This window comes from Spinacia oleracea, chromosome 4 (assembly GCF_020520425.1).
Source record: "Spinacia oleracea cultivar Varoflay chromosome 4, BTI_SOV_V1, whole genome shotgun sequence".
NCBI lineage: Eukaryota > Viridiplantae > Streptophyta > Magnoliopsida > Caryophyllales > Amaranthaceae > Spinacia > Spinacia oleracea.
Window position 1 is genome coordinate 81,423,986 of NC_079490.1, and position 28,000 is coordinate 81,451,985.

General features: G+C 40.6%; 1 protein-coding gene across 1 annotated transcript; it reads left to right on the forward strand.

Annotated features, from left to right (window-relative positions):
- Nucleotides 1-3,653: 3,653 nt before the first annotated feature.
- LOC110800615 (uncharacterized) lies at nt 3,654-5,641 on the forward strand. The gene is made up of 3 exons (XM_056841907.1): nt 3,654-4,531; nt 4,669-5,017; nt 5,288-5,641. The coding sequence occupies exons 1-3, from the start codon at nt 3,654-3,656 to the stop codon at nt 5,639-5,641; spliced, it is 1,581 nt and encodes a 526-aa protein (XP_056697885.1).
- Nucleotides 5,642-28,000: the final 22,359 nt, after the last annotated feature.

Genomic DNA, 28,000 nt, shown 5'->3' on the forward strand with positions numbered 1-28,000 from the left:
AGACACATTTGGAGGCTTTCCAGACCATAACTCATATGAGGTCTTTTCGACAGCTTTAGACGAAGCTCTATTTAGTGTGAGTGCAGTTGTTTTTAGTGCATGTCCCCAAAATTCTATTAGAAGTTCGGCCTGACCCATCATTGATCGAACCATGTCTAGCAAGGTCATGTTCCTCCATTCTGACACATCATTTCATTGAGGTGTTCCAGGAGGAGTCAATTCTGACAGAATTCCACATTCTTTCAGATGGTCATCAAATTCATAGCTCAGATATTCACCACCTCTATCAGACCGCAGTGCCTTAATCTTCTTGCCTAACTGATTTTCGACTTCACTCTAAAATTCCTTGAATTTGTCAAAGGATTCATACTTATGCTTCATTAGGTAGACATAACCATATCTAATGAAGTCATCAGTGAAAGTGATGAAGTAGCTGAAACCACCTCTAGCATTTGTACTCATTGGCCCACATACATCTGTATGGATTAAACCCAATAGTCCACTTGCTCTTTCTCCAACTTTAGAGAAAGGTTTCTTTGTCATTTTGCCAAGTAAGCATGATTCTCACTTACCATAATCCTCTAAGTCAAATGGTTCTAGAATTCCTTCCTTTTGAAGTCTTTCTATGCGCTTCATGTTAATATGGCCTAATCGACAATGCCACTGATAGGTGAGATCTGAATCATTCTTTTTGGCCTTTTTGGTATTTATGTTATAAACTTGTTTGTCGTGATCTAGTAAATAAAGCCCATTCACTAATCTAGCAGATCCATAAACACTACTACAAAACGCGTCATTTCTCGACGCTTTTTTTGCTAATTATCGACGCATATAGGCGTCGAGAAAAAATTTCTCGACACTCCCAAACAACGTCGAAAATTTGGCCGTAGAGAAATTCTCGTCGCTAATTTGCTTCGACTTTCTCGACGGTTTTCCGTGTCCTCATATAGGTTTTGGCGCGTTTCAGCGTCGAGAATGTCGACGGTGTTTGTTGTAGTGATATTTTTTCTCGACGCCATATAGCGTAAGGATTATATTTGCGGGTGATCTATTACATATTGCGGGAAATAGCTTTTGACACTCAAAAGCATCGAGATTTTTTTTTTCACGAACCAAAATCAACCTGCATGAAACTTAATAGGCTAAAATCAAACACAACTATAGCACGAACAACTTCAACTTGAAATGACACAATAATATCGATAGATGATAACTAATTAACGATACTAATTATATATTAATTAGTATAATAGTACATACTCGCTCCAAAACATATCGAATTTAAGTTAACACATTATATATCCAAACTATATATTTAATTAGAAAGTATCTCCAAAACATCACGTTTACTTTTAAAATTCCAACATACTATTCTAAAATGGCATCTTCTAAACAAAGGCCACTCAAATTAAAGCCTATAACTTCAAGAATATGAGCTTCATAGTTTGAGGAGTTATGCATCATCCCTTGAATCTTTTATTCCATCATCATCATCTTCAAATGCATCCTTGACCTTAAAAAAAAAGCGGTAAGTATATTAATAGTTTCTCCAATAGATAAAAATAAACTAAGAGTAGTCTATGGTAAAAAAAAAAAACACACTGGTCACTGTAACTTTCGAATTAAAATGAACATGACTTCTTTCGTATATAGTTGTGCTAGAGTATTCTCTGTTCATCAAAAAAGAACCTATATATTTGGGTTGTAACAAGATGTGCTAGAATGATCAGCCTAGCTCAGTCCTACCCATCTGTAATTCCATAAGGCAGATGATCTACCCTATAGATGATATAAGGCAGATGATGCAGCTATCCACTTCTACATTCTAAATCTCCCAGTACGTTATCTACCCTATAGATGACATAAGGCAGATGATACAGCTAGTAGCTAGAAAAGTCATATGTAATACAATGGTACTTTGATGTTCTTAAGAATACATCATACCCATCTGATTGTTTGTGATTCCTTGTGTGGTACAATGATATACAGAGTATCTGAAATTATTTACTTTTTCAATAAAAAAAAATGTGGATCCTTTTATCATGGATTAGCTTAGAGAATACCAATGACAAAATTTACCACCTCACAGAGTGATTGTAATCAGAAGGAATACTCTAGAAGCCATCATATAGTTGTTGTATTCAGTGTCTCTGTTAAGGGGGAAAATACCCTCTTGGTGACGTGGTCAAACATGACAAGTGGAGCATATGTGGCTACCAACAAGGCGTGACAAAGCACCCTAAGCAAGCCGTTATTACCCATTTAATGCCCAATTATGAACATTTATGTTTGTACGTTACATTTTATCATGCAATGCCTATAAAATGGCTTAGCTAGGTTAATTTGTAGATTTCGAAATACTAAGTAATAATAATACTCCCATTCTATGCTTTTGCGACTATCTCTTGTCATTCTAAATTATCTTGCTCAATCGATTGTTAACACCATCATCAAGGCAAGTTCGTCTCTAAGTAGAATTTGCCCAAAACAATTTGACGCCCACCGTGGGGCAGACAATCAAAAGCAGCTCGATAATACCATTCCAATCACCATGACCGGTAATGCTAGCTCATCCAACGATATGACTCGTTGCTTTGAAGCCATGGAGAAGCGCATTAACATTTTCCAAAAGGAAAACGAAGCGCTGCACTCCCAGGTCCGATCCGCTGCCTCCATCGCCACCGGATCCAGGTTCCAGTACCGGCGAGACACCTCTGGGCTGAGCCGCCGCTTAGACCTTGACGTCGCCCCAGATCATCCCCTCCATGTGCCCTTTGGCGAACCTGGAGGCCCAATCCTCGAACAGATCCATGAGTTCGAGCCGCTGCCGAGCCAGCCCCGCTCTAATCCGAGTTGGATGCCTCCCCCTCCAACTCAAACATCTGCCGCAGGTACATCGGCGACTGCCGCTGCCACAATGGCCGCCCAAGCCGCCTCATCTCAAGTCGGCACGAAGACGTCCACCATGGTGTCGGCGCCCGCCTCCAATCCGGTATCTCGTCCGTTATCTCCCCAAATGGTAACCATGTCGATGCCCCTGCCCGTCTCAGTCCCGGCGTAGAGACCAACACCGACGGCTCAAGTGCCCTAGGACCAACTCTTCTCTCAGCAAGTCGTCCAACCCGTCGTCAACCTAGTCACCTCAGCACCATGAGCACCTCCCCAGATAATGGCGGTCCCCTTGGCCAGTCAAGTACCACAAGCAGTGTTCCCGCACACCCCGATGCGCCCAGACTCTTCTCGAAACTATTCTCTATACACCACTCCTAACAGGTCAGTTATTCTGAGTAGTCATGGTTTCGTAACTCCTTTTCCTTATGTTGCAGGTACCAACGCTGCCCAGGGGACACCTCCCTTCATGCAACAGGTCGTACCGTAGTTCACTCCTCACCAACCTCACAACATATATCCACAAAACACCTATTACCAACATCTCCAAGCCATCCTTCCCGAAACGTTCAGCCCCTCGTCCCAGTGCTCAACAGCATCTGTGAAAACACCAACCACCAACTCCAACAAATTATGACCATGATAAATAAAATTCCATGAGTGCCAACGCCAATCAAAGAAGCCAACCTAGATAGTTATGCCGACTCACCGTATGCCGACCCCATCGACGCAATGATATCCCGAAGCGGTTTAGCCCACCCAATATGCCCATGTACGATGGAACGACCGACCCAAGAGAGCATATCTTGACCTACAAGCAGCGGATGATGACAATCCCAGTTCCCAAGCACATGAGGGAGGCTAGTCTTTGCAAAGGATTCGACTCGACAGTGATTGGACCCGCCTTGAAGTGGTTAACCAGCCTGCCAAACGGATGCATCACTTCCTTTGCTCATCTCGACAACATGTTCAATCAGCAGTTTGCCAGCAGCAGGTGTTTGGAGAAGCAAACAAGAGACCTGTACCGTGTGGTTCAACGCCCAGACAAGCCCCTGAAGGATTACATAGCTCGGTTCATCAGGGAGAAGGTGATCGTACCTGAGTGTGACGTCCCAACGGCAATCGAAGCATTCAGACAAGGATTGTATGGCGAGACCGACCTATGGAGGGATCTGATCAAGTATCCCTGCAAGACATTCGTAGACGCCCAAGCCAAGGAAATGGCTCAAGTCAAGTTGGAAGAAACTCTTTACTCCAGGAAGGGAACTAACGACTACACTAAGACGGACATGCGACTACCCTATCCCAAGAGAAGCAAAGATCGTCCTGCCCCTTATTCCCCGCCACAACATGTAGCAGTGGTGGAGGAAGATGACGACCCCGACTGGAAGAACAGCCCAGATCTGCCCCAAAGAATTAACGAATATTCTTTTTGTGGTGACACTGTAGGTTTGATGAACCACCTCTCAAAGATGGGGAAAGCAGTGCAATGGCCGCCGAAATCTAGTAAACCCGACTCAAAGAAGGACCCCTCAAAATGGTGTGACTTCCATGCCGACATTGGCCACACTACAAACGAATGCGTGGCGCTAAGAAGAGAAGTGGCTTACTTGCTCAAGAACGGATACCTCAAAGACGTCATGTCGGACAAAGCTCGCGGCGTTATCAATAAAGACAATTCCAACTCTCCTTCTCGACCTCCTCCACCTCCACCTCATACTAAAACTGTAAATTTTATTGCTGGAGGTTCTGACATTTGTGGTTTGACTTATTCTGCAGCGAGGAGACACGCTCGAGAGAACCAGACAGACAGACCAACCCGAGCTGTAGCCGCGAAATATCTAACCCCTTATCTTTTGATGAATTTGATGCAGGGGACATCTCAGATAAACATCACGACGGCTTGGTGATATCCATCCCTGTTGGAAACTGCATGATCAAACGACACCTGGTCGATAACGGTAGCTCCACCAATGTTATGATGCTTGACGCCCTTAAGGAGATGGGGCTCAACCCAGACACAAATGTTGTCAAGAAGTCCACGATTTTGATAGGATTCAGCGGCGAGGCAAAGACTACCTTTGGAGAAGTCACTCTACCTGTTTACGCCCAAGGGGTCAACCAACAGGTAAAATTTTGTGTTATTGATTTCCCTTCGTCTTACAACATTATTTTGGGCAGGCCTTAGATTCACGACATGAAGGCCATCCATCGACATACCACCAAACCATCAAATTTCTGACTCGATAGGGGGGTTCAGGAAATCAAAGGGGATCAGCAAGAATCCAATGAATGTTACAAGGCAGCCTTGAAGCCCTCAGCCACCAATAAATCCTCTTTATAGCAACTACAGTCCAGTTCCGACCCATCAGGCTACAAATAGCCCAAATCGGAGCAGCTTGACGAAGTCATCCTGGATCCTGCAAAGCCAGAACGAGTCGTCTTCATTGGATGTGACGTACCTGACAACATCAGGTCGGAACTTATAACAAATCTCAAAGCCAACGCAGATTATTTCGCATGGTCCCATGAAGATATGCCAGGTATCAGTTCAGACGTCATCACTCACAAACTCAGTGTTGATCCACATCACAAGCCCGTCAAACAGAAACGATGGAAGTTCGCTCCAGAACGCAACCAAATCATCAACGACGAGGTTCAGCAATTATTAGACACCGGAAAGATTAGAGAAGTCAAATATCCAGACTGGCTGGCCAACATCGTCATAGTCAGAAAGAAGAACGGGAAATGACGTGTTTGCATAGACTTCACCGACATCAACAAAGCATGCCCTAAAGACTCATTTCCCTTACCCCACATCGGCGCCATGGTTGATGCTACTGCTGGGCATGAAATGCTCACATTTATGGATGCATTCAGTGGATACAATCAGATTCTGATGCACCCGGACGATCAGGAGAAGACTGCCTTCATCACGGAACGTGGAACCTCCTGTTACAAAGTCATGCCCTTCGACTTGAGGAATGCTGGTGCTACCTATAAACGCCTAGTCAACAAGATGTTCAGAAAACAGTTAGGCGACACTATGGAGGTCTATATCGACGACATGTTGGTAAAGTCCAAAAAAGCCTCAGATTACATCTCACACCTCTAGCAAGCCTTCGACGTTTTGCGAGAATACAACATGAAACTCAACCCCACCAAGTGCTCGTTTGGATTCTCCTCTGGAAAATTTCTAGGTTACATGGTCACTCAAAGAGGCATCGAAGCTAGTCCCGACCAAATCCGAACCTACTGTCACCTCGAAACCAAAAGGACGTGCAAAAGCTAGCGGGAAGAGTGGCTGCTCTCAACCGTTTCATCTCTAGGTCGTCTGATAAGTGTAAATTGTTTTACGACATACTCAGGAAGAACGAGAAGTTCAATTGGACCGGCCAACACGAAGCCGCGCTGCAACAACTCAAACGGTACCTGTCAGAACCCCCGCTGCTGTCAAAACCAAAAGACAATGAGGAATTACAAGTATACCTTGCACTCACAGAGTCAACCATTAGTGCAGTATTAGTACGAGAAGAAGACGGCAGGCAATTACCCATTTATTACGTCAGTAAGTCCTTACTTAGTGCCGAAACGAGGTACTCCCATCTTGAAAAACTTGTCCTTGCACTAATTGTTGCTTCTACTAAATTACGCCCTTATTTTGAGTGTCATCCTATAACTGTTAGAACTAACTATCCCATGAAGTCAATCATGAGGAAGCCTGAGTTATCTAGTAGGATGTCCAAATGGGCAATACAGTTAGGTTGTTACGACATCAGCTATGAACCTCGCACAACCATCAAGTCGCAGGCTCTAGCAGATTTTGTGGCTGACTTCAGCCCAAGTATCCAACACGAAGTCGACAAAGAAGTCAACATGCTAACCGATGATGGACTCTCATCAACATGGACCCTGCATACTGACGGCTCCTCCAACATACGGGGGACAGGTTTAGGTATTGTGCTAAAGTCGCCACAAGGGGACACCATAGTGCAATCTGTCTGCTGCGAGTTCAAAGCTACCAACAACGAGGCGGAGTACGAAGCCTTGATCTTAGGATTGTCACTAGCACTCGACATGAGTATCCGTCGACTCGAGGTATGTTGTGATTCATTATTGATTATCAGTCAAATTAACGGTTCGTATGCAGCAAAGGATTCTAAGATGCAGGCCTACCTAGAAATAGCAAAAAGGCTCGTCAACAAATTCGACTCATGTAACCTACAACAAATACCAAGAGATCAGAACACCCAGGCCGATGCCTTAGCCAATCTTGGCTCAAACATCAAACCCAAGCTCACCTCCATCTCCGTAGTCCACTTGATGTACCCAGCCATCACCAAAGACAACTTACCCATCATTGAACAAACTCCACCAACTCATATGCCCTCATCATGGCGCGACCCCTATATACATTGGCTCAAACACCATACCATCCCACGTGGAATCACCCACAAAAAATCCTTTCGCATGAAAGCTTCCAGATTCATCCTAATCCATGGAGTATTGTTCAGGAAATCAGTTGCAGGACCATTGTAACACCCTAATAATTCCTTGCTTTTATAAAACCATTTTCCAACTTAAAATAAAGGAATTACTAAAGTATTACCGCCACCGTGATAACGGTTAAGGCTATTACCAGAATTACGCAGCGGAATTAAATGTCAACTAACTTTTAAAAACCATAATTAATAAAATATCGAGGCCTCCTACAATTTGGAACCATAATGGCCCAAAACCCAAAATATAAACAATTCAAATATTTCAAACATAATTAAAATAAAGTTAAATAAAATAGTTTCAAAGAACGAAAACATGCAACTCTCTCAATCATCCCAAGCCACATGATTTCGATCGTACTTGATCTACCAACCTGCTATATTATTCTACTCCCCAACAATGCAAGTGCAAATGATGGATCATCATAGGGTCATTAAGGCAAAGGCCATGACCGGAAACACACAAAGCACGTAGTCAGCAAAAGCTGAGCACTTACAAGCATAGAGTAATGAAACTAAAGCATGCATCACTCTCTAAATACTAATCAACATGCAAAAGCCATATAATAACAAATCAAACAATCATGAGATACAAGACTCGACTCTTGACTCAACTCTTGACTCACAATTTAATTAGAATAAGCTTCGAACGGGCCAAAAGAATAATCCACAAAGGGAAAAGGTGATGGGAGCCAACCAAACACCAAGTATAATAATAAAATCGGGCCATACCGAGTGTCGGGCCATACCGACGGAATTCCTGCGCATTATATAAATGAAACAACGTCTTGTATCATTAGTAGGAGTACGAGCTTTCCGGCAAGACTCCCCCCATTGTTCATACTCAAGGTATATACGTTCCAAGAGTTTTGAAGCTTGTTCCGGTTGCAATTTATATTTATTAATATTTTAATAAAGGCGAACTCAAGACTCGACAACATGCACACATACAATTAATAAACGACAACCAAAACAATCTTATTTTAATGCCTTAGGACTTGTGATCAACCAAGCAAGACACTTGTGATATTACTACCATGTTCCTCCTCACCAAAGTGAGACTCCACATCATGCATATTAACATGAGGGTTGTGCCCTTGCACGACAAATCCTAATTCATTTCATACATAATATTCCCAACTGAACCCTACATGTGCGGTGGCTTACGTGAGCTAACCCTTCACATGTGGTAAAATAAATAGTACAATGAGGTACGAATAAATGGCTCAAAGTATGCCAGACATCCCGTACAATAGCATACAAATAATTAATCCATCCCTTGCATGTGAATTGAACCATACATGCATAAACATTGAACAACATGATTGACAATGAAATCCATACTCATAATAATTTCAACATGCTTGTTCAACAATTAATTCAATAAATCCAACATCACACAACAATGCTCGTTCACCAAAAGAAACATGATTTCACAAAATGTAATTCACATCATCAACAATCATGTAATGTCATTGACAAAAAGGTGTGGTCGCCCTAGACTTGTACGTACCTTGAATACCTAAGCGTAGGGGCCACTTTGCAATAACGAGCACTCAACTAGAAATCACCTCCTATCATCAAAATAATGAAACTTCAATTATTTCCATGTTCATTAAATTTCCAGCAACTTTATAAAATTTAAAACTTCCTTTAGACTTTAGAATTCAATCGTTTTTCATTAATAAAGTCGTCTCACTTTGCAAAATCAATCCCTAGTACAAAAACATACTTTTTCCGCCTTTAAAATCACTAAAAATCAGCACTTTAAACCTTTATTCGAATCTGAAAATATAATTGATTATCATAATTAAAATCATCACCTAATTATGCTAATCAATTGACTCATTAGGTCTAGGTTAAAACCCTAACTTGAAAATCCCAATAACACTAGTTTAATGTCATAAAATCCATGCTTTATTAAATAAACAAATCTGAAAATTCATTCTTTAATAATTAAAACAAACCTAATGAATCACAACACACAAATCCTCAAACCACGGTATTCATAACCGGTTCCCAGCATTTTAATTACTCAAAACAATATTAATATAATAATTTAAAATACGGAATTTAAATAGAATAGGTAAGGAAGAAGAGAATTATACCAATCCGGCCTATAGCACGGAACAACCACAAATTAATGTGATTGGGCGAAAAAGAAATCGAATACGAACACACACACACACACGTCCGTGTGTGCGCGCGGGAGAGAGGGGCGACGAGCACGGCTGGCGCGCGGGACAAGGCAGCAGGGCACGCTAGGTGCGCGCGGGACAAGGCAGCAGGGCGCTAGGCGCGCGGACGAAGAGAGAGGGCGAGCGAGTGTGGGTGTGAGGCTGGGCGAGTGAGGGCAGCACACAACACAACAACAACGCAGCAAGGAGAGGAAGGGGGTGTGGGCGTTGGGCGCGCGCGAAGAGGGAGCGAGCGAGGGCGAGAGGGAGTGCAGTGCGGGGCGCGACACACTCGAAGGCACAAGGCAGCGTGCGGGCGTGAGGCCAAGCACGCGAGGGCATGAGCACTTCTGTGAGGCGTGCGGTGTCGAGCAAAGAGAGAAGAGGAGAGATGGAGTGACGGGCAAGAAAACAAAAGAGGGTTTATAAATTTTAGAGGCTCATTTAATGATGGGGGAGTCCTATTTATAGGCTCCCTAATCCCTTGATGGGCTAGGCTTAGGAGATTTGAGTTGGGCTTAGGAAACAAATGATTGGGCTAGCTTAGGATTTAATTTAAACTCTTTGGATTGAGCTTGATTAATAAAACGGACTGGACTTTTTATTAAAAAAAAACCGAAGCTTTTAAAAATCATTTGCAACTCATTTAATTTCCCGACTCAAGAATTAAATTCGTTTCGTAATTAATTAAAATAATAAATATTCTAATTAATTAAAATACATTAAATACATTGAAATATTATTTAAATGCTAATAAATCGTAAAATGCTTTATAAATGTAATAAAATATATTTATAAATATTATAAAAATACGAGGTATTACAACCATACCTTAGATGCTTAGATCACGACGAGATCGAGTCGAATTTGAGGAACATCCATGATGGCGAATGTGGAAACCACGCTGGAGGACGAAGCTTAGCCCACAAGACTCTAACCATGGAGTATTTTTGGCCAACTATGAAGAAAGATGCAATTACCTTCGCTAGGAAATGTAACTCTTGCCAGCGGTTCGCGTCCATCTCTCACCAACCTTGCGAGGAGCTCCATCCCATCTTGTCCCCCTGCCCCTTCATAAAGTGGGGTATGGATATAGTAGGCCCCTTACCACAGGCGTCAGGGCAACGCGTCTTCATGTTAGCAATGACTGATTGCTTCTCCAAATGGATCGAAGCAGAAGCATTCAAACGAGTCCGAGACACTGAGGTCATATCATTCATCAAGCAAAACGTCCTTAGTCGTTTCGGAATCCCCTCCGAGATCGTCTGTGACAATGGTTCTCAGTTCATCAGCAACAAAACCAAAGAATTATGTGGCAGGTACAACATCACCTTGCATACCTCAACACCAAGGTACCCTCAAGCAAATGGCCAAGCTGAATCAAGTAACAAAATCATAATCAACAACCTCAAGAAGCGCCTTGACGACGCCAAAGGAAGATGGGCAGACGAACTACCTATGATCCTTTGGGCTGATAGGACGACACCCAACACGGCAACCAATCATACTCCTTTCTCTTTGGTCTTCGGTTGGGAGGCAGTCATTCCTCCCAAAGTCGAGCTCCCCACATCAAGAAGCAGTTTTATGACACCAGGAATGAACGACTCAGTCCTGTCCTACGACATCGACACTGTTGACGAACTCAGGGAAGCAACACTGGTCAGGATGGCGTCATACCAACAAAAATGTAAGAGTTCGAGTATTCCAACAAGGAGATTGGGTTCTGCGCAAGGTTTTCCCAAACAAGAAGGATCCTCGACACGGCAAGCTGGCCCTGACCTGGGAAGGTCCCTATCAGATCGTAAGACGAACAGGTCATGGCGCATACGAGTTGGTCAATAGAGACGGTACATCCATCCCAAGGACCTGGAACGCAACGCACTTGAAGTTGTTTTCTTTTTAGTTTTTTCTAACACACAAGAAAACTGGTATTCACCGACATCGTGTCGACATCCCCAAACTGGGGACAACATGGCATATTCCGAACTCGAGACGATCTCGGATGCAACCATGACGAGGCACAACTATGACGACAACGAAATCAGATAAGTCCCCTATCTTTGTCTTTTTTACTTTTTCGATTCTTTTTTCTTCATTATCATTACTGGCTTAAGCATTGGAGGGCCGTTGGCTCCACCAACGGCCAACCTTCACGCCATCGTCTCGTTTTGCAGATCACAACTTGAAGCTAGCACAAACGAACACCTAGAAGGAACAAACAAACATATACGACACAACCTTGTCTAGTATTCTTTCTGAACTCTTTCCTTCCCTCTTCTTATTGTAACTTCGTTTCATATCGTGTCGCTCTATACTGACTTAAGCATCGGAGGGCCGTTGGCTCCACCAACAGCCAATCCTCACGCTCTGCTATGTTGACAGTATGACGCCCACATGAAGACGAGTTCGACGCGAAGAGGAAAGGTTGGATAAAAGAAATGCAAACACAGGAATGCAAGTTGAGGAAAAATCACACACCAGGACATGTTCGAAGAAACAGATACAAGGAAACTTCGTCATTTTATTTCATATCTCTCAAACATTGCAAACACACTTGTACAAATTACATATTACAACTTTACAAATTACAAACTACAATTTAGGCCATAACAAAAACGCCTGACACATTACATTGTACATTACATACACATTGGAATACAGATTTACATTTTGCTACAGTCTACTCTTTGCAGCATCTCCTCTGACAAGCTGGAGGCGTCGCCAAAGTCAAACTCGAGTTACGCACGTTACCTGCAAAACAGACATTAACCCAAACATATTTTTCCCAAAAACACAAGCAATTCGCACAAACCAAACTTAAAATTATAAAGTCCACAAATATTTACATGAATTGTCCCCTTGGACAAGGCCAAAACACACACAAAAGGCTTCCGCCATTAAGGCGAAACACAGCCACAATATTTTTCGACCTCTTCCGCCAAACACAAAAACCATTGTTTAAAAAACCAAGTCACCATTGAAATTTTAAATTTTTAAGGAGGGGGGACAGAGCTACTCCTGAGGATCTGCTGGACCTGCATTCTCCCCTTGTTCGCCATCGCCTGGTGCCGCCACCTTCTCGGCATTGGGGTTGGTTGCTGTTGCACCCTCCTCAACGTCTTCTTCATCGCTAACGGCACCAGGGGGGACATAGTCCTCGGGGAATGCAGCGTTGAACTGGGCAATATCTTCCTCTGGAGTCCAGTTCACATGTTTGCCCGCCTTGAAGTCTTCCATCATCTCCGCCTTCATTTTCCAAGTGTAATAACCAGCACACTCGAAAATCTCGCCTTGACTTTGGAAAGAGACGTCTTCAGCTCGTCAACCTCAGCAGCCAACATCTCCTTGTCGGCATTCAACGCATCAATCTCAGCAGCCCCTTTTTCCTGCTCCGCCTCCAGCATCTCAGCCTTAGTTGTCGCCTCCTTGGCCACGCCGCCAAGTCGACCAACCTCCTGCCTAGCTTTCTTCATGTCGTTTTTCATTTTCACTATTTGATCTTCTAACATTATGACATGATGGCGCGTAGCCAAAGCAGATTGCAGGGCCTATGTTAACAGGAAAAAGAAGGAAATGAGAAGATACTCTAGTTACTATATGACGACTTGAAGACGGCGTGTAATAAAAGCTAAAGCATCAAAGTGAATCATACCTTCCAAGCATCTGAGACGCTCTCGACAGTCGCAGTAATTGGGGACAGGGTCTCTTGACGCTCTCGACTGGCCGGCATCCACAGGCGGTCAACCTCTGGCCAAAGCCGATGTTGTGGAGCATCTGCCGACCCGAAGTCGTCAGGGAACTCCACTGTAAGCTTCCTCTTCCGGGTTGGAGGCAACAACTTGAACTCATCAGGTAGAGACGCCCCGGTCTCCCCAGTCACCGTAGCATCGGTGGAAGCCTTTGGCGGCCTCCGAGGTAACACCACAGTGATGGGCTTAGGTCGAGACACACTCCCTAGTGCCTCCAACCTTTTCTTTAGCAGTGCATCCGCAAAAGGAGCCTTGCCGGAGCGTGTCGACGGACCAGTTCCTGCACAAATATTTGGACGACACAGTCTTGTCACAACAATTGTAATCTAACTTTTTATAAAGGGCGACGGACCCAAGTTGTAAACTAACCCTAACCCATTTTTACCTGTTGATGTCGACATGTTTGCAGGATCAGAATTTTCCTCTTCCTGAGAGAGTTCTTCGCGTTCGAACTTGATGCCGCTGAAAGCCCTGTCCTTCAAAGGTACCCTCAAGAGTACAACAGTTTTTTCTATAGTCTCAGCGCCGACTCCAACGGTGTCGAATGACGCACCTACAAAAACAAACAAGTGAGACAAAGTCAAATCGACAAGCCCAGAAAACACAAAAAGCAACAAAAATACCTCTAGCCATCCACTCCCCCGTCAAGAAGTCGGAGTCGGGCCCTAAACTAGCCAACTCCACAAAAAAGAACCGACCCATCCACCCGCGGTCGTTCGACTTGTCCGCACCAAGGAGAGCCTCTTTATCATCCTTGACATGAAACAGATACCTACCAGCCCCATAATTTTAGACCTTGTAAGTATAAACCAGGTCCTCAACCCGAAATTCCATGTCCGATTGACCGGCTAGATGGTCAACCAGATGCATTACTCGCCAAACCTGCGGCATCAATTGCGCCGGCGGCACCGCCAGGGTTTTCAGAACCACCCTCACCAGCAGTGTGAAAGGGTAAGTGTACCCAATTCTGAAAGGGTACTCATAAAGCACACCCAGCCGTCCGATGTCCAATCGGCCCGTTCATCGGGCTGCGGCAACCGAATCATCGCCTACGGAGGGAAGCCACACTCTTCCCTGAGTGCCGCCACGTCTTGTTTCCCCCAAGTGGCCGGCCAAGCGTTTTTCTTATCCAAGATGTGGGTAGGGCTAAAAATCGGCCCTTCGTCCAAATCGCACTCTACCACTACCTTTTTGTTCTTCGAACGGGTGGATTTTGTTCTCATCCTCTGCGACATAAAGGAATTTGAAAGAAAAAAGGAAAGAAGGTGGAAGAGGAGCAGTTACCTGAGGAAGAGAGAGAGAAAGGCACCGGTTGTTGTTTCCAGAAATGAGAAGAGAGAGAGTGAGGAAGCGTGGGGAAGTGGTTGAACGGGCAAGAGTATTTATGGGCACAGATGGGCTGTTGGCCTCTCCAAGGATCATCATTACATTAACACAGTCAACATTGGGAGGAGCAAGAGGTAGTTTTCACCCTTTTCTCGTAAAACCCATTTCTCCTTTTGAACTTCCCGGAATAAATTCAAAATGGGTTTTGGGGACAATTATTAGGGGGGAAAACACCCTCTTGGTGACGTGGTCAAACATGACAAGTAGAGCATATGTGGCTGCCAGCAAGGCGTGACAAAGCACCCTTCCATCTTGCTCTCGACGGCTAAGGGAAAGGCAACGGTTACGGACCGTTCCTAAGCAAGCCGTTATTACCCATTTAATGCCCAATTATGTACATTTATGTTTGTACGTTACATTTTTATCATGTAATGCCTATAAAATTGCTTAGCTAGGTTAGTTTGTAGATACGAAATACTAAGTAATAATAATACTCCCATTCTATGCTTTTGCGACTATCTCTCGTCATTCTAAATTATCTTGCTCAATCGATTGTTAGCACCATCATCAAGGCAAGTTCGTCTCTAAGTAGAATTTGCCCAAAACACTCTGCCACACACTGAAGACTGAAGACATGTAAAAAGAAGAATTTCAGATGTGTTTTTCACATTGCTAAAGATATTCGCTGTACAGCCTAAATTCGACATACAAATACGGTACAAGACATGACAACACTATTTTCCACTTTCAAGAGTGCAAATAATGCTCTTGTTATTCCTAGATGATCAACAGAAATAGAAGAAACCTTCCAGTAACAAAAAGTCACTGCAACAAAAGTTCAGTATTGAAGAGGAAGAAAACAAATGACAAGTAAACTTCTAGGTATTTCATATTCATTCAAGTGGATCATCCACCATATCCAGATTAGATTCTAAAGAAAATTCCAACCAATTCTAACAGAAAATTCCAACAAAATACTGCATAAATGTTAACTGCAAATAACTTAGGAAAATCACTTATTAATAACTTAGGAACAGACAGTGTGGGGAAGTTTACTTTGGTGATTCATAAAGCAGCCTAATAAGGAAATGGGGTAGAACTCAAAATTACTGCAAACCACCAAGGAGAGTGTTTTTTTCATACAATATTATTAGTGTTTGTATCAGGAAGAAGACAAGGAAGCAGGCACGAGTTTTTGTTTATGCAAATGGAAACAATAATCCTCCAACTACTATTGATCTTGATAAGTCAATGTTGAAGGAGTTGTTAATTAATGAAAGCCCTACTAAGGTAAATTATATATCCACTCCTGGTTTTAAAATTTCTTGATTGATCATAAATCACAACCACGTTTGTCTGGAGACTATTCTTACTACCAAATCAACAGATTAATCTTGTAAACAAACTATAGTTTTTTTCTTTAGACGATAACACTTTTGATGGTTTGGAAAAGTTTTCCTATTTTCTATGGCATCACTTTCTTCTTGTTCTAGCTTTATATCTGAGTATCAAATTGTTCATTGTTTCTCCTGTTTTTTACATCTGGGGATTCAAAGGGTTAGCCGCGTTTTTCCTTTTCTTTGGTGATCATGGTTATTCTTGTCAGTGTGGGGAAGTAAACATCTGGGGATTCATAGGACAAGAATCTCACTGCAAATGGGTGGTTGGACAATAACTTAGGAACATACAGTGTGGGGATTCAAAGGGTGACAGTGTGGGGAAGTAAACATCTGGGGATTCATAGGACAAGAATCTCTCGCATTGACACTGATAACTGTTATATAACAAACTCGGAGAATTTTTCTTCAATTACAAATCACATGGAACAAGTCTCTATCGGTTCTGTTTTATGGCCTTGATACTGAAGCCTGTACACTGTACAGTGATTTCCAGGTCTGAGTTAAACTTTTTTTTGCAGTTATTCTACAGACAATTATTTCATGATAGCAAACATACTAAGTCTTATGGAAGTCTTCTTTGTTCATTACCTTGGGTTACTGTACGTCTCTCGACTAGAAAGGTTAGATATGAGTATTTAAATTTCAACCAAATAAGCAAGAGGGTGGATCCTACATTTACATGCCCTCACTTATTCATCGGGAAACATAACTAAGGAAAAGACTACCCTACATGGATAAGCATGAAGTTAAACTCCGAATAACATACAAGTATATGACTAATACTCGTAACTATTCCGTAACTACTTAGTGGCCTGGTTCAGTTCAGTTCTGTTCTGTTCAGGCAGAAGTTCAGTTCTATTCTGTGTTATAAAGTTAAGTTCTGTATTTTGTAAAGTTTTTTCAATTCATAACTAAATACAGCCAGTCCATCTATCACACATTTAATATATCCAGTCATAGAAAACAGTAGAAAATGCTAAGTGAAAGGGTTTCAATAATACCGGAGGGTTAGCCATACGCAAGGCGATTTGTGCAGCGCCTATAAGTTGTGTTGAAGCGTCTCCACTGCGAATGGATTCTAAAACTTGAGAAAACAATGATGTCATTGTCCTAATCAGCTTTGCATTCTCATTGCACTTGTCATTTATCTTTTCATTTTTCTTATGAAGTTCCTTATTCGTCTTGCTTCAAGCTTGATACCTCAAAATTGATGCTATCCACTTCTATTACCCTCCTTTTTCCTTTACCAAACCCTGCTTTTCTAAGTGCACCACGCACCCCATAAATGTCACCTTTACGAACACCAAATCCATAACCTTGTGGTTTATCTGGAATTTCTCCATTATATAGCGTAGCCTCGAAAGCCTCATTCTCGATCTCCTTAATTGACTTGGTGCCAGGAGGATAAAGAAGCTTTAAAGTTTCAGCCTTTGCCTTAACATCATTCTGCATAACATATACAAAAAATAAATGGGAGAATAAAATTATACAAAAGAAAGTACAAGCTAAGGGATAACCATCAGAACTTTACCAAAAAGTTTTCGGTGACTGTGCCATCGACAAAGGTTCCATCCTTCTTTTTATAACAAGCTAGCCAAAGTTCTATTAGGCTCATATCTTCTCCATGTTCATCTTCCTACAAGTAGCAATATATACATAGAAACAAGTTACATGCAATATTATAAAGAGACATATCACGGTTATAAGTTGTAGTGTAGTTGGATTAATGGTATTATACATAATCAGCACGTGTAATCGCAAAGCTTGTACCACCATTAATAGGCAATTGACTCAGAGATGCTCGTGCCTATTTTTCGTACTCAGAAAATTATTGCAAAGTATTTAAACATCATTATTTTGTGAAAAATCAAAATCAAAATCAGGGTTTAAAGAAGCTACTAGCGGATAATGCATATTGAGGAGGTGAATGTACCAGGAAAGAAATTTGAAAAAGCAACATCAGTTATGTTATCTACTAGTTGATGAGGACACCAAAATCTAGGCTCATCGCCTAACTCTTCCGTTCTAGCTCTGTAATACCAATGCAGCAGGTAGAAGGTCGTACATTTGCTCAAACAGTTTTGGTTGGTTTCATATCTTAGACCAAGAGGTTGTCCTAGTGGAATCTGGTGGTGGTGTCTATTGACAGCTGCCAGAGGTTTTATTTATTTTATTTTAACACACCAACTGGACAATCCAATTCGGAACTAGAGACATGTGGTTTCGTTCTTGTAGTTTAATCATCAGGGAACATTTTTCAGTTCCATACGGCTTAGGTTCTAAAAGTGATTTAGCTTGTTTTTCTGTCTGTTTTTTTTTCCCTTTTCTCGTTATTTGAATATTAGTTCATTGTACACTATGGTTTAGAGTCCTTAAGGTGTATTTGAAGGCGAATTATATTTTAGAGTTCTCAATGGTTCTTGAATTAGGTTAGGATTAGGGGATTAACCAAGGCATCCAGTTAGCCACTGGGTGATGCAAATAGTAGTTATATTTATAAATTATAAACTCCGGTGAAGAAGAACACTTAAAGCTGCAGCATCAACAACTCTAAAGTTATGGAATAACAAGTTTACAACTCCAAAAGCACCTGGTCCGTAAACTTATAAGCCTAAGGCATTTCTCTATGATAAAGAGTTTAAAGACCACATGTTTTTGGAGCCTAATCCGAAGCTACTGTAAGGTATGTAACCAGTAATGCTATGAAGTTGATATGCTGTCACAAAACACATAAACTAAACCCAAAAGACAAAACGAACTGAAAGGCAATAACAACAAAGAAAGCCTGGTAACCTATCTGAATAATCAATGAAACTCCTCCAAACACAAATAATCAAAGCTTAAAAAGAAGATTTGGTTGACAAGGATACTTAACATAACATAAAGCCATAATATTGAAGCAGAGCAAAGTCGCACCAGGACCTTTTTTCCTCACAAGTGTTACATAGACTTGACGTTGGGAACAAATAATATCAGTTCATATCTTTATTTTTGAGTCGATTAGACAAATACAGTATCCCTAGAATTTTTGCTTTGAAGGTTTGCTGTTTCATGATTTTAAATCTTTGTTTTGGGGGAATTCTCATTGGTTGGTGGTGCTACGTTGATCCTAAAGGACGTGCTATAGATTTCCAACTTTTTTTTAATCATTATGGGGGCTGTAATGGCCATCATAACATGTGATATTTTCTACGAATAATTCTCCATTAAATTGTGAAATGGTTGACGGTTATTAGTCATGTTTCGTCTTTTATCTTAAAACGAGATTTCTGTGAGATTGTAGTTTCAGGTCATATTTTTCATTCCAAATCAGAGCACTCCGGTCTGATAAGTTATTCAGAAACAGACTTTCCAGGACCATCTTGTTCGAACCTTAGACTCCCCAAGTCCCTGCCAGTGGGCCTTATATTTGTGCTTGAAACCCCATAATACTAAACACCAGGATGCAAGGGCACTAAGTGATATAATGGAAGTAGTAAACAATACGTAGAAGTGTAGAATAGTATTTCAACTTTCAAAGCTACTATATTAAACACTTACTTTCCTTTTGGATGAATCCCAATAGTTGACCAAGTTCAACCAGTATTGCTTGGAAACTCCAAGTGGCACTTCCTTTTTAATGGCTTCCATTGTTTTCTCATCCGCTCTGAAGTACTTTTTTTTAATTTCATATTTATATTGCCTCCACACTCTATCAACACGTTGGAGAGCTAGGTCCTCATACTTTGTATCATCAGGAATCACTAAGTTGTCCTTAAAAAATACGAAGCCATGAATGACTATATGAGTTAACACAAATTCAATCTTAAAAAATCAGCAAAATCGAGAGAAGAAACATACTCTAATAAATTTGATGATGTCAACTTTATAACAGTTGTCCAGTTGACCCCAAGTCTTTTCAGAAATTAGGGAGTATTGTTCTTGCTTTGCTATGCTTCCAAGGAATATGACTAAAATATGCCCACCTTTCCTAATTGGTTGGTATAGTTCATTGAAGTGCACAACATATTTGATGCTTCCATTGTTTTTCTAGACGTCCATTGGTTGAGTAGACTCGTTAACTAGTTGCTGTTTACCCTTAGCATCTAGAAAAGGCAACATCAAAGAGTAAAATCATTCGAATTAGAAAAGAGAAGGAGATGCATCACTGCTAATTTAGCATTCATGTTGACAGCTCTTATTTTAATAGATAATCGTGTCTGTATTTTCAGAGAGCCTGTTATATTTCTATATTCTCACAAGAAATAGGTTTTCTACAGAAAAGTTGTTGATAGCCTAACTAATTCAACTAACCTGAAATTGCTCAAAACAAGTTCAGGTCAGATATACAGCAGCAAGAACCTAATTCAACTAATCTATACAATATGACAAAATCTGATTCACTAAAATAAGAGGAAGTGAATGTACCTATGGTACGTATCGGAAAATATTATCGGGAATGGAAATATTGCCGGAATCTGAAATATTGCCGGAAACGGAAATATTGTCGGAATCGGAAATATTATCGGAATCGGAAAACAATTCCGGAAACGGAAATATTAAATATTTTTTTCGAAACGGAAATTTATTCCGGAATCGGAAATATTAAATATTGTTCGAATTGGAAATGAATTCCGGAATCGAAAAATTAATCGGAAGCGCGACGTACGAAATAAACATCGGACGAGCTTGCTAGACGCAAGGCCCAGCACGAAGCTAGGCCCACGCCTAGCGAAGCCCGCGCGCACAAGCAAACACAAAGGCGCAGCCCGCTGCGCCAAGAAAGCAGGCCCAGCCAAGCACGAAGCAAGGCCAGGCCTAGCGAGCGAGGCCAGCAAGCTGGCGCGCCCTTCGTGGGCCGCGAGCAGCTGCTGGGCTGAGCTCAACGCGCGCGCACAGCGCCCTTCGTGGGTTGTGCGTGTGTTTGTGTTTGTGTACGAAGCCTTGATCGATTAGGATTCGTTTAGATTAATTTCCTAAAGCTACTAGAAATTAGATGATTGAATTTAAGTCTAAATTCAGATTAGTTAAATTGAATCCTAGTAGGTTTCTAAAATCCGATTTCCCTACCCTATAAGTAGGTGATGATATTCACAATTTATTATGATCCAATTCAAGTATTCATATATGTTTTAGGCTTAAAACTAAGATTAATATTCCCTCGAAATATTTGAATATTACATAGACTCTTAGGTGCAATTCTAGTAAATTAAATCTAAGGCGGATCCGAGCGTGCTGTGGACTATCTACGGAGGGACGACATTTGGAGTCCTAGACTTGTTCTTGTTCGGTTCGGGCGCAGCTAGGGAGGGCACGCTACAAAGTGTATGTGTCCTAAATTATGCTAATTGTTATGTGGCAATTAATTTGGATTCCTGGCTTTATGGTTTTTCCGCATGATTTATATTCAATTATATGTATCATAACCTAACAGTTGTATCACGAGCCTCTAATTAATTCCATAATAATTGGTTAACATGATTAAATTTTATAAATTTGCAATGAATTAAAGGGGTCATTAATGTACAAAATTTTTGTTTTTTTGTAATTAATTGCAAATTCGTGCGATTATTTATTTATATGCTCGCAGAATTTTAAGCAGTTTAGTCAATAATGGTCGGAATCGTATAATTTTATAGTGTATTTCGCATGTGAACGACGTTTTTAAAATTTTGACTAGATTCAAAGATTTGATGCCGAACCCAGAATTCCCAAATTCGAAGCCTAACTATGACTTTTCGGAGGTTTTAGTTTTTCGAACGCAAAATTTGTAATTTTTAAGATGTTAAATTAAATATTTGCGATTCTTGTTGTTAAATCTTGAATTTTTGATTGACCTACAGTATATGTTCAACAAATTTAAATGCCTAAGCTTGTTAATTATACAACCTAATTTGTAATTTTAATTAATTTGTTGAAATTCGAATAATTTAGAATTTGATTTGATTTTCATAATTAATTGACAATTTAATTAGGTATCCATGATTAAAAACCACCATAAAAATTGTTAATTTTTGATAAATTTTAAATTTTTATGACCTAGATTTGAATCCATGATAATCGGAAATTAATTGAATAATAAATTTTCGAATTTTCGCCCTAAATTTATGAAATTAATTTGATTTATTAATTTGTCTATAAATTTGAATTAAAAAGTTTTAATTTTTATATAAATCGCTCATGGATTTTGCACGCACAAAGCAATTGACGCTACGTGTTACCCTAAAGGGGTGTTGTATAGTGCGGGCATGCGACGACGAGCAAGGCAGCTCGTCGCCCATGCTGTACGAATGCAGCGAGCAACGAGCGTGGCATGTGCGCAAGGCAGTGTGGTTGCCTGGGCGTGTGTGCTGCGAGCCATGGGCGATGAGGCAAGGCACAAGCGCGAGCAGGCAAGCGCGCGTGGGCAGCGAGGGATGCTGCGCCACAGCGAGCGCTGCCTCGCCCAGCACGCGATGGGTCGCTCACAGCGAACGATGCCTCGCCCAGCGATCGCTGCTGCGCCACAGCGAGCGAGCTGCTGCTGCGCCTAGGCGTGGCTCGGCTTGCTGCGTCTAGGCGTGGCTGCTACTCGTGCCTTGCTATGCGATCAGTCGAGGGGCGCTGCTGCCTCGTGCACTCGACGGGGCATGGGCGCAAGCCCATGGCCTCGTCTTGTTCCGATTGATGCGTTTTGAATTTAATTTTAAATTTTCAGTCGTAAAACGATTTTAATTAATTTTAAAATTCGTAATTTAATTTTTTCTCGGAATTTAATTTTGAATAATTTAATTATAATAAATTTTATTTATACTAATTATTTTACTAAAATTAAAACCTTGATTAAATTTAAATTAATTAAATTAATAAACTGAAAATAAATTAAAGGATTCAATTAATAATTTATATGAGCTTTAAATTTTAATTAAATTTGTATGTTTCCGGTTAGACTAGGAAATACAATTTTATGTTTAGAATTAGTAAGCATGTAAATTTATTGGTTTAAGTGGGAGCATTTTTAGTCATAAACTCTTGATTAGGTCTACAATTCCTTAAGGTTAAAACAACTTGATTAGAATTAATAAGGATTGAATAATTGGTAGATTATTGGAACCCTTGATTAATTGCTGCAAATATTTATGTGATGCATAATGTGTTCTACTAACCAGCTATGTGGGCCATTCATTGATAAATGAATGGGTGAATGGTATATTGTAAATGTACTATTTTGCAGGTAATTGAAAGTGACTAGTATGGCCCAAATAGGATAGAAAATATGGTCTGCGTACCATTAATTTGAATGAAAAATTGGTCTAATGCACCAAAGTTTTTAATTTAAATATGGTCTGCGTACCATCAAATAGTTGTAATTAGTTTCAATTATAGCTTATCCTATTTGAAGAAAATGGCGCCTCCCATGGTGAAATTCAAGACTGAATTTCCAATCCATTTTCAAGACGGAGTTTGAAGTTGAAGCTTCGAGATGAAGTCGGGCCATACTAGATCACATTTATATCTTATGCATGTTTTAAGTTATTTATTGCTTTGAATATGTCTTAATTATGCATGAGATTGTGGCTTGATTATGTTGCATGATTAAGGATTTTAGTTTACTAAAAATCTAACCAACATCGTAAGAGCCTTAAGTTCCAAACTTTAAAATTGAGTTAAAAGGTGCCATGCCAAAATAACACTTACTTGGATAACCTTTACATCAATCTTAGTAATAGTTTTCCGCCTAAGCGAGGTGTTACTTATTGATCCTAAAGGGGTAAGGTACACAAATAATTGTGAGTACATGTTAGTTTTGATGAAACTCAACGATATAAGTAAGGAGTCCTTTTATGTCGTGGCAAATGAGATAGGTTTACCTAATAAGTTCTTAGACGTACCTATCAACCAAGAGCAGTTTCTAGACTATTAGCAAAGGCTTTGCTTACCTAAAATATTTTAGAATTGAGTCTAAATACATAATGTGCTTAATTCTTCAATGATTTAAGGATCTTGGAATCATTTTATTCACACCTGCCGGAACACATAACTTGAATAAAATGCTTAATAAATGATAAATTATGCATGTTTGCTAGAATTTGAATTTATTAAGTGAAACTGTGAATGGTTATGTATTTGTTTATTCTTTTTCAATTGTAGGTTTTACTATGGCAAACAACAATCAAAACATCATCATGGGTTCTGAGCTTATGGTCAAGCTGAACCTAACAAATTTTCTTGAATGGGAAGCTAAGCTAGTTGAAGTAGTCAGACTCAATGGATTTGAGTATGTACTGTTCCATCCCATTCCAAACTACTATGCAAGAGACATGACCCCTGAAAGATTTGCCGCCTGGGATGCGGATCTCAAAAAGGTTATGAGTCTCATGCTGAACAATATCCCTGATGAATGGGCTAGAAGGTTTGTAGCTTACGAACCTTTTACGCTCATCAAAAATCTGAGGGATATCTGTCGTGGAAACACAGAGGACAGGGACCTAAACGTCCATGAATTGATTGAATCAATGTCTGGTCTAAAGGTTAGTTCTCATAACAGGTGTTTTAGGATGGAAGTCCAAGAAACACATGTTCAGCTCCTTTGCACTAAACAAAGGATTGGTGTCCCACTAAGGTTCCATGTAGAGCTTATGCTTTTATATTTTGATCGCCTAAGTCTGCTAGGAACACCAATAAGCGAAAGTGTCTTTTCCCAGCTGCACTCACTATAAATAGATCTCCGTCTAAAGCTGTTGAAAAGAATCCATTTGAATTATGGTTTGGAAAGCCTCCAAAAGTGTCTTTTCTTAAGATTTGGGGTTGTGAAGTATACGTCAAACGATTAATTTCGGACAAACTTCAACCAAAATCTGACAAATGTATCCATGTGGGCTATCCAAAGGAAACAAAGGGGTATTACTTCTACAATAATCTGAGAACAAGGTGTTTGTTGCTCGAGATGGTATCTTTTTGGAAAGAGATCACATTTCAAAAATGACAAGTGGGAGAAAAGTAGACCTCGAAGAAATTCGAGTCGAACAACAAACTCTAGAGAATACTCAAGATGACATTTAGGATGAAACTCAGAGATCTTTAGAAGTATCTGGTGAGAATTAAGAACCATCTAGAAATGTAACCCCGCGTAGATCGCAGAGATATAGATCTCAACCGGAAAGGTACTTAGGTATTTTGACGAACGAGAGTTATGAAGTTCTATTACTTGAAAGTGATGAACCTGCGACTTACAAACAAGCTATGACGAGCCCTAGCTCCAAGCAATGGCAAGAAGCCATGCAATCTGAATTAGACTCCATGTCTGAAAACCAAGTTTGGGATTTGGTCGATTTGCCAGATGGTTACCAAGCCATAGGAAGCAAATGGGTTTTCAAACTGAAAAAGGACAAGGATGGGAAATTTGAAGTTTTCAAAGCTATATTGGTTGCAAAAGGTTACAGGCAAGTCCACGGTGTGGATTACGATGAAACTTTTTCACCAGTTGCAATGCTAAAGTCTATTCGGATAATGTTAGCAATCGCTGCATATTACGATTACGAAATATGGCAGATGGATGTCAAAACCGCTTTCTTAAATGGCGTTTTAACAGAAACTGTGTTTATGACACATCCTGAGGGTTTTGAGGATCCAAAGAATGCTAAAAAGGTATGCAAGCTAAAGAAATCAATCTACGGATTGAAGCAGGCATCCAGAAGCTGGAATATACGTTTTGATGAAGCAGTCAGTGACTTTGGTTTCATCAAGAACGCAGACGAATCTTGTGTATACAAGAAGGTCAGTGGGAGCAAAATTTATTTTCTAGTATTATATGTCGACGACATATTACTTATCGGAAATGACATTCCTATGTTGAACTCAGTCAAGATTTGGCTTGGGAAATGTTTTTCGATGAAGGATCTAGGAGAAGCACAGTACATACTGGGCATCAAGATTTACAGAGATAGATCTAAAAAGATGATTGGACTCAGTCAAAGCACTTATATCAATAAGGTGCTTGAAAGGTTCAATATGGCAGACTCCAAGCGAGGCTACCTACCCATGTCTCATGGAATGACTATAAGCAAGACTCAATGCCCAAAAACACTAGATGAGCGTAGACGAATGAGTGGGATTCCATATGCATCATTGATTGGTTCAATAATGTATGCTATGATATGTACACACCCGGATGTTGCGTACGCACTCAGTGCTACGAGCAGATACCAGTCAGACCCAGGAGAGGCACATTGGACTGCTGCCAAGAATATTCTGAAGTACCTGAAAAGGCACAAAGATGATTTCCTGGTCTATGGTGGAGATGATGAATTAATTGTTAAAGGCTATACGGACGCAAGTTTCCAAACCGACAAGGATGATTTCAGATCACAGTCTGGGTTTGTCTTCTGCCTCAACGGAGGAGCAGTAAGCTGGAAAAGTGCTAAGCAAAGCACTATTGCGGATTTTACAACTGAAGCGGAGTATATTGCTGCACATGAAGTAGCAAAGGAAGTTATTTGGCTAAGGAAGTTCATAGGTGAACTTGGTGTAGTCCTCTCCATTAAAGGACCAATAGCTCTATATTGTGATAATAACGGAGCTATTTCACAGGCAAAGGAGCCTAGACACCACCAGAGAGTCAAGCATGTACTTCGTAGATTTCACCTTCTACGAGAGTTCGTTGAAAGAAAAGAAGTCGAGATAAGCAAGATTGGAACTGGTGACAACATCTCAGATCCATTAACTAAACCTCTGCCGTAGGCGAAGCATAACTCGCACACTGCAGCCATGGGAATCAAGCATGTTGGAGAATGGCTTTGATGTCCTTGTTTAATGTTTTAAAGTCTTAGAGTTTAATACTTTGTAAAACGTTATTGGTTAACCATTCATATTAATGAATAGAATTCATTTTTCCATTTAATTTGTGGATTATTAAATGATGAGTCATTTCAATTTGACGATATATTCAAGATAGACTGTCAGGACCAGTCCTGTGACTAAGAAAGGTCTATCAAGTGAACTTGAATGTCAAAGGTTGAAAATGGTCCCTGGTTGGAGTTTTCTATAAAGACGGACGCATAGAAAACGTTAGACGACTAGAATGCAAGATGACTAGTAGTTCTGTTTCTTGAACTATGTGGACATGGCAATGTCATAATCATTTGCATAGATACTTACTTTAGGAAGACTAGTATCGGACAGACCTATGAAACTTTACTGTAAGAGATGAAAATCTGTCATAAGTAAATTTCATTAAAATTTATTAGACACTAATTCTCAATACCTGAGTGATTTGAGATTACTTGTTTGAGAACTGGTTGCTACCGTTGCACCATAAAAGGAGGCTATAAAGGCAAAGCTCGGGTAATCACCTATCAAACAAAGTCTAATCTCAAGATCACAAGATTGGGATTGTCCTCCCATAAATCGGGATGAGATGCTGAAAGTTGTACAAGGCCACTCGGAGAGCTAGAAACTGTAAAATGCATGGCCGTGCTCAGATGAATCATGGGCTATGATTATCTGTTTATTTGATCAGTTGAACTCTGAAACCGAGAAACACCTCTGGACATAATAAGGATGACAACTCTTACCTTATGTTCATGAGCAAGCATCAAGCGACAAAAGGAATTAGGAAATGCACACTTGTCCCAAAGGACAAGTGGGAGACTGAAGGAAATAATGCCCTTGGTCCAAGTATGCATTTAATGCTAAGTCTAATAAATGCGGTTCAGTATTAATTATACAAGTTCATAATTCAGTGAGATCAAGTGAACTGTATGCCTAGCTAGAGGTCGCTTCAGTTCAAGTGGAATTAATATTATTAATCCACAACTTACTCTTGACTGAACCCGTAGGGTCACACAAATAGTACGTGAATGGATCAAGTATTTAAAGGAATTAAATACTCCATCTATGGATATTCGATATCGACGGATCTTGGTTTCAGTGGGAGCTGAAATCGCCAAAGGCAAATTATGAATACTCCGGAAACGATGATATTGCCGGAAACGGAAATATGG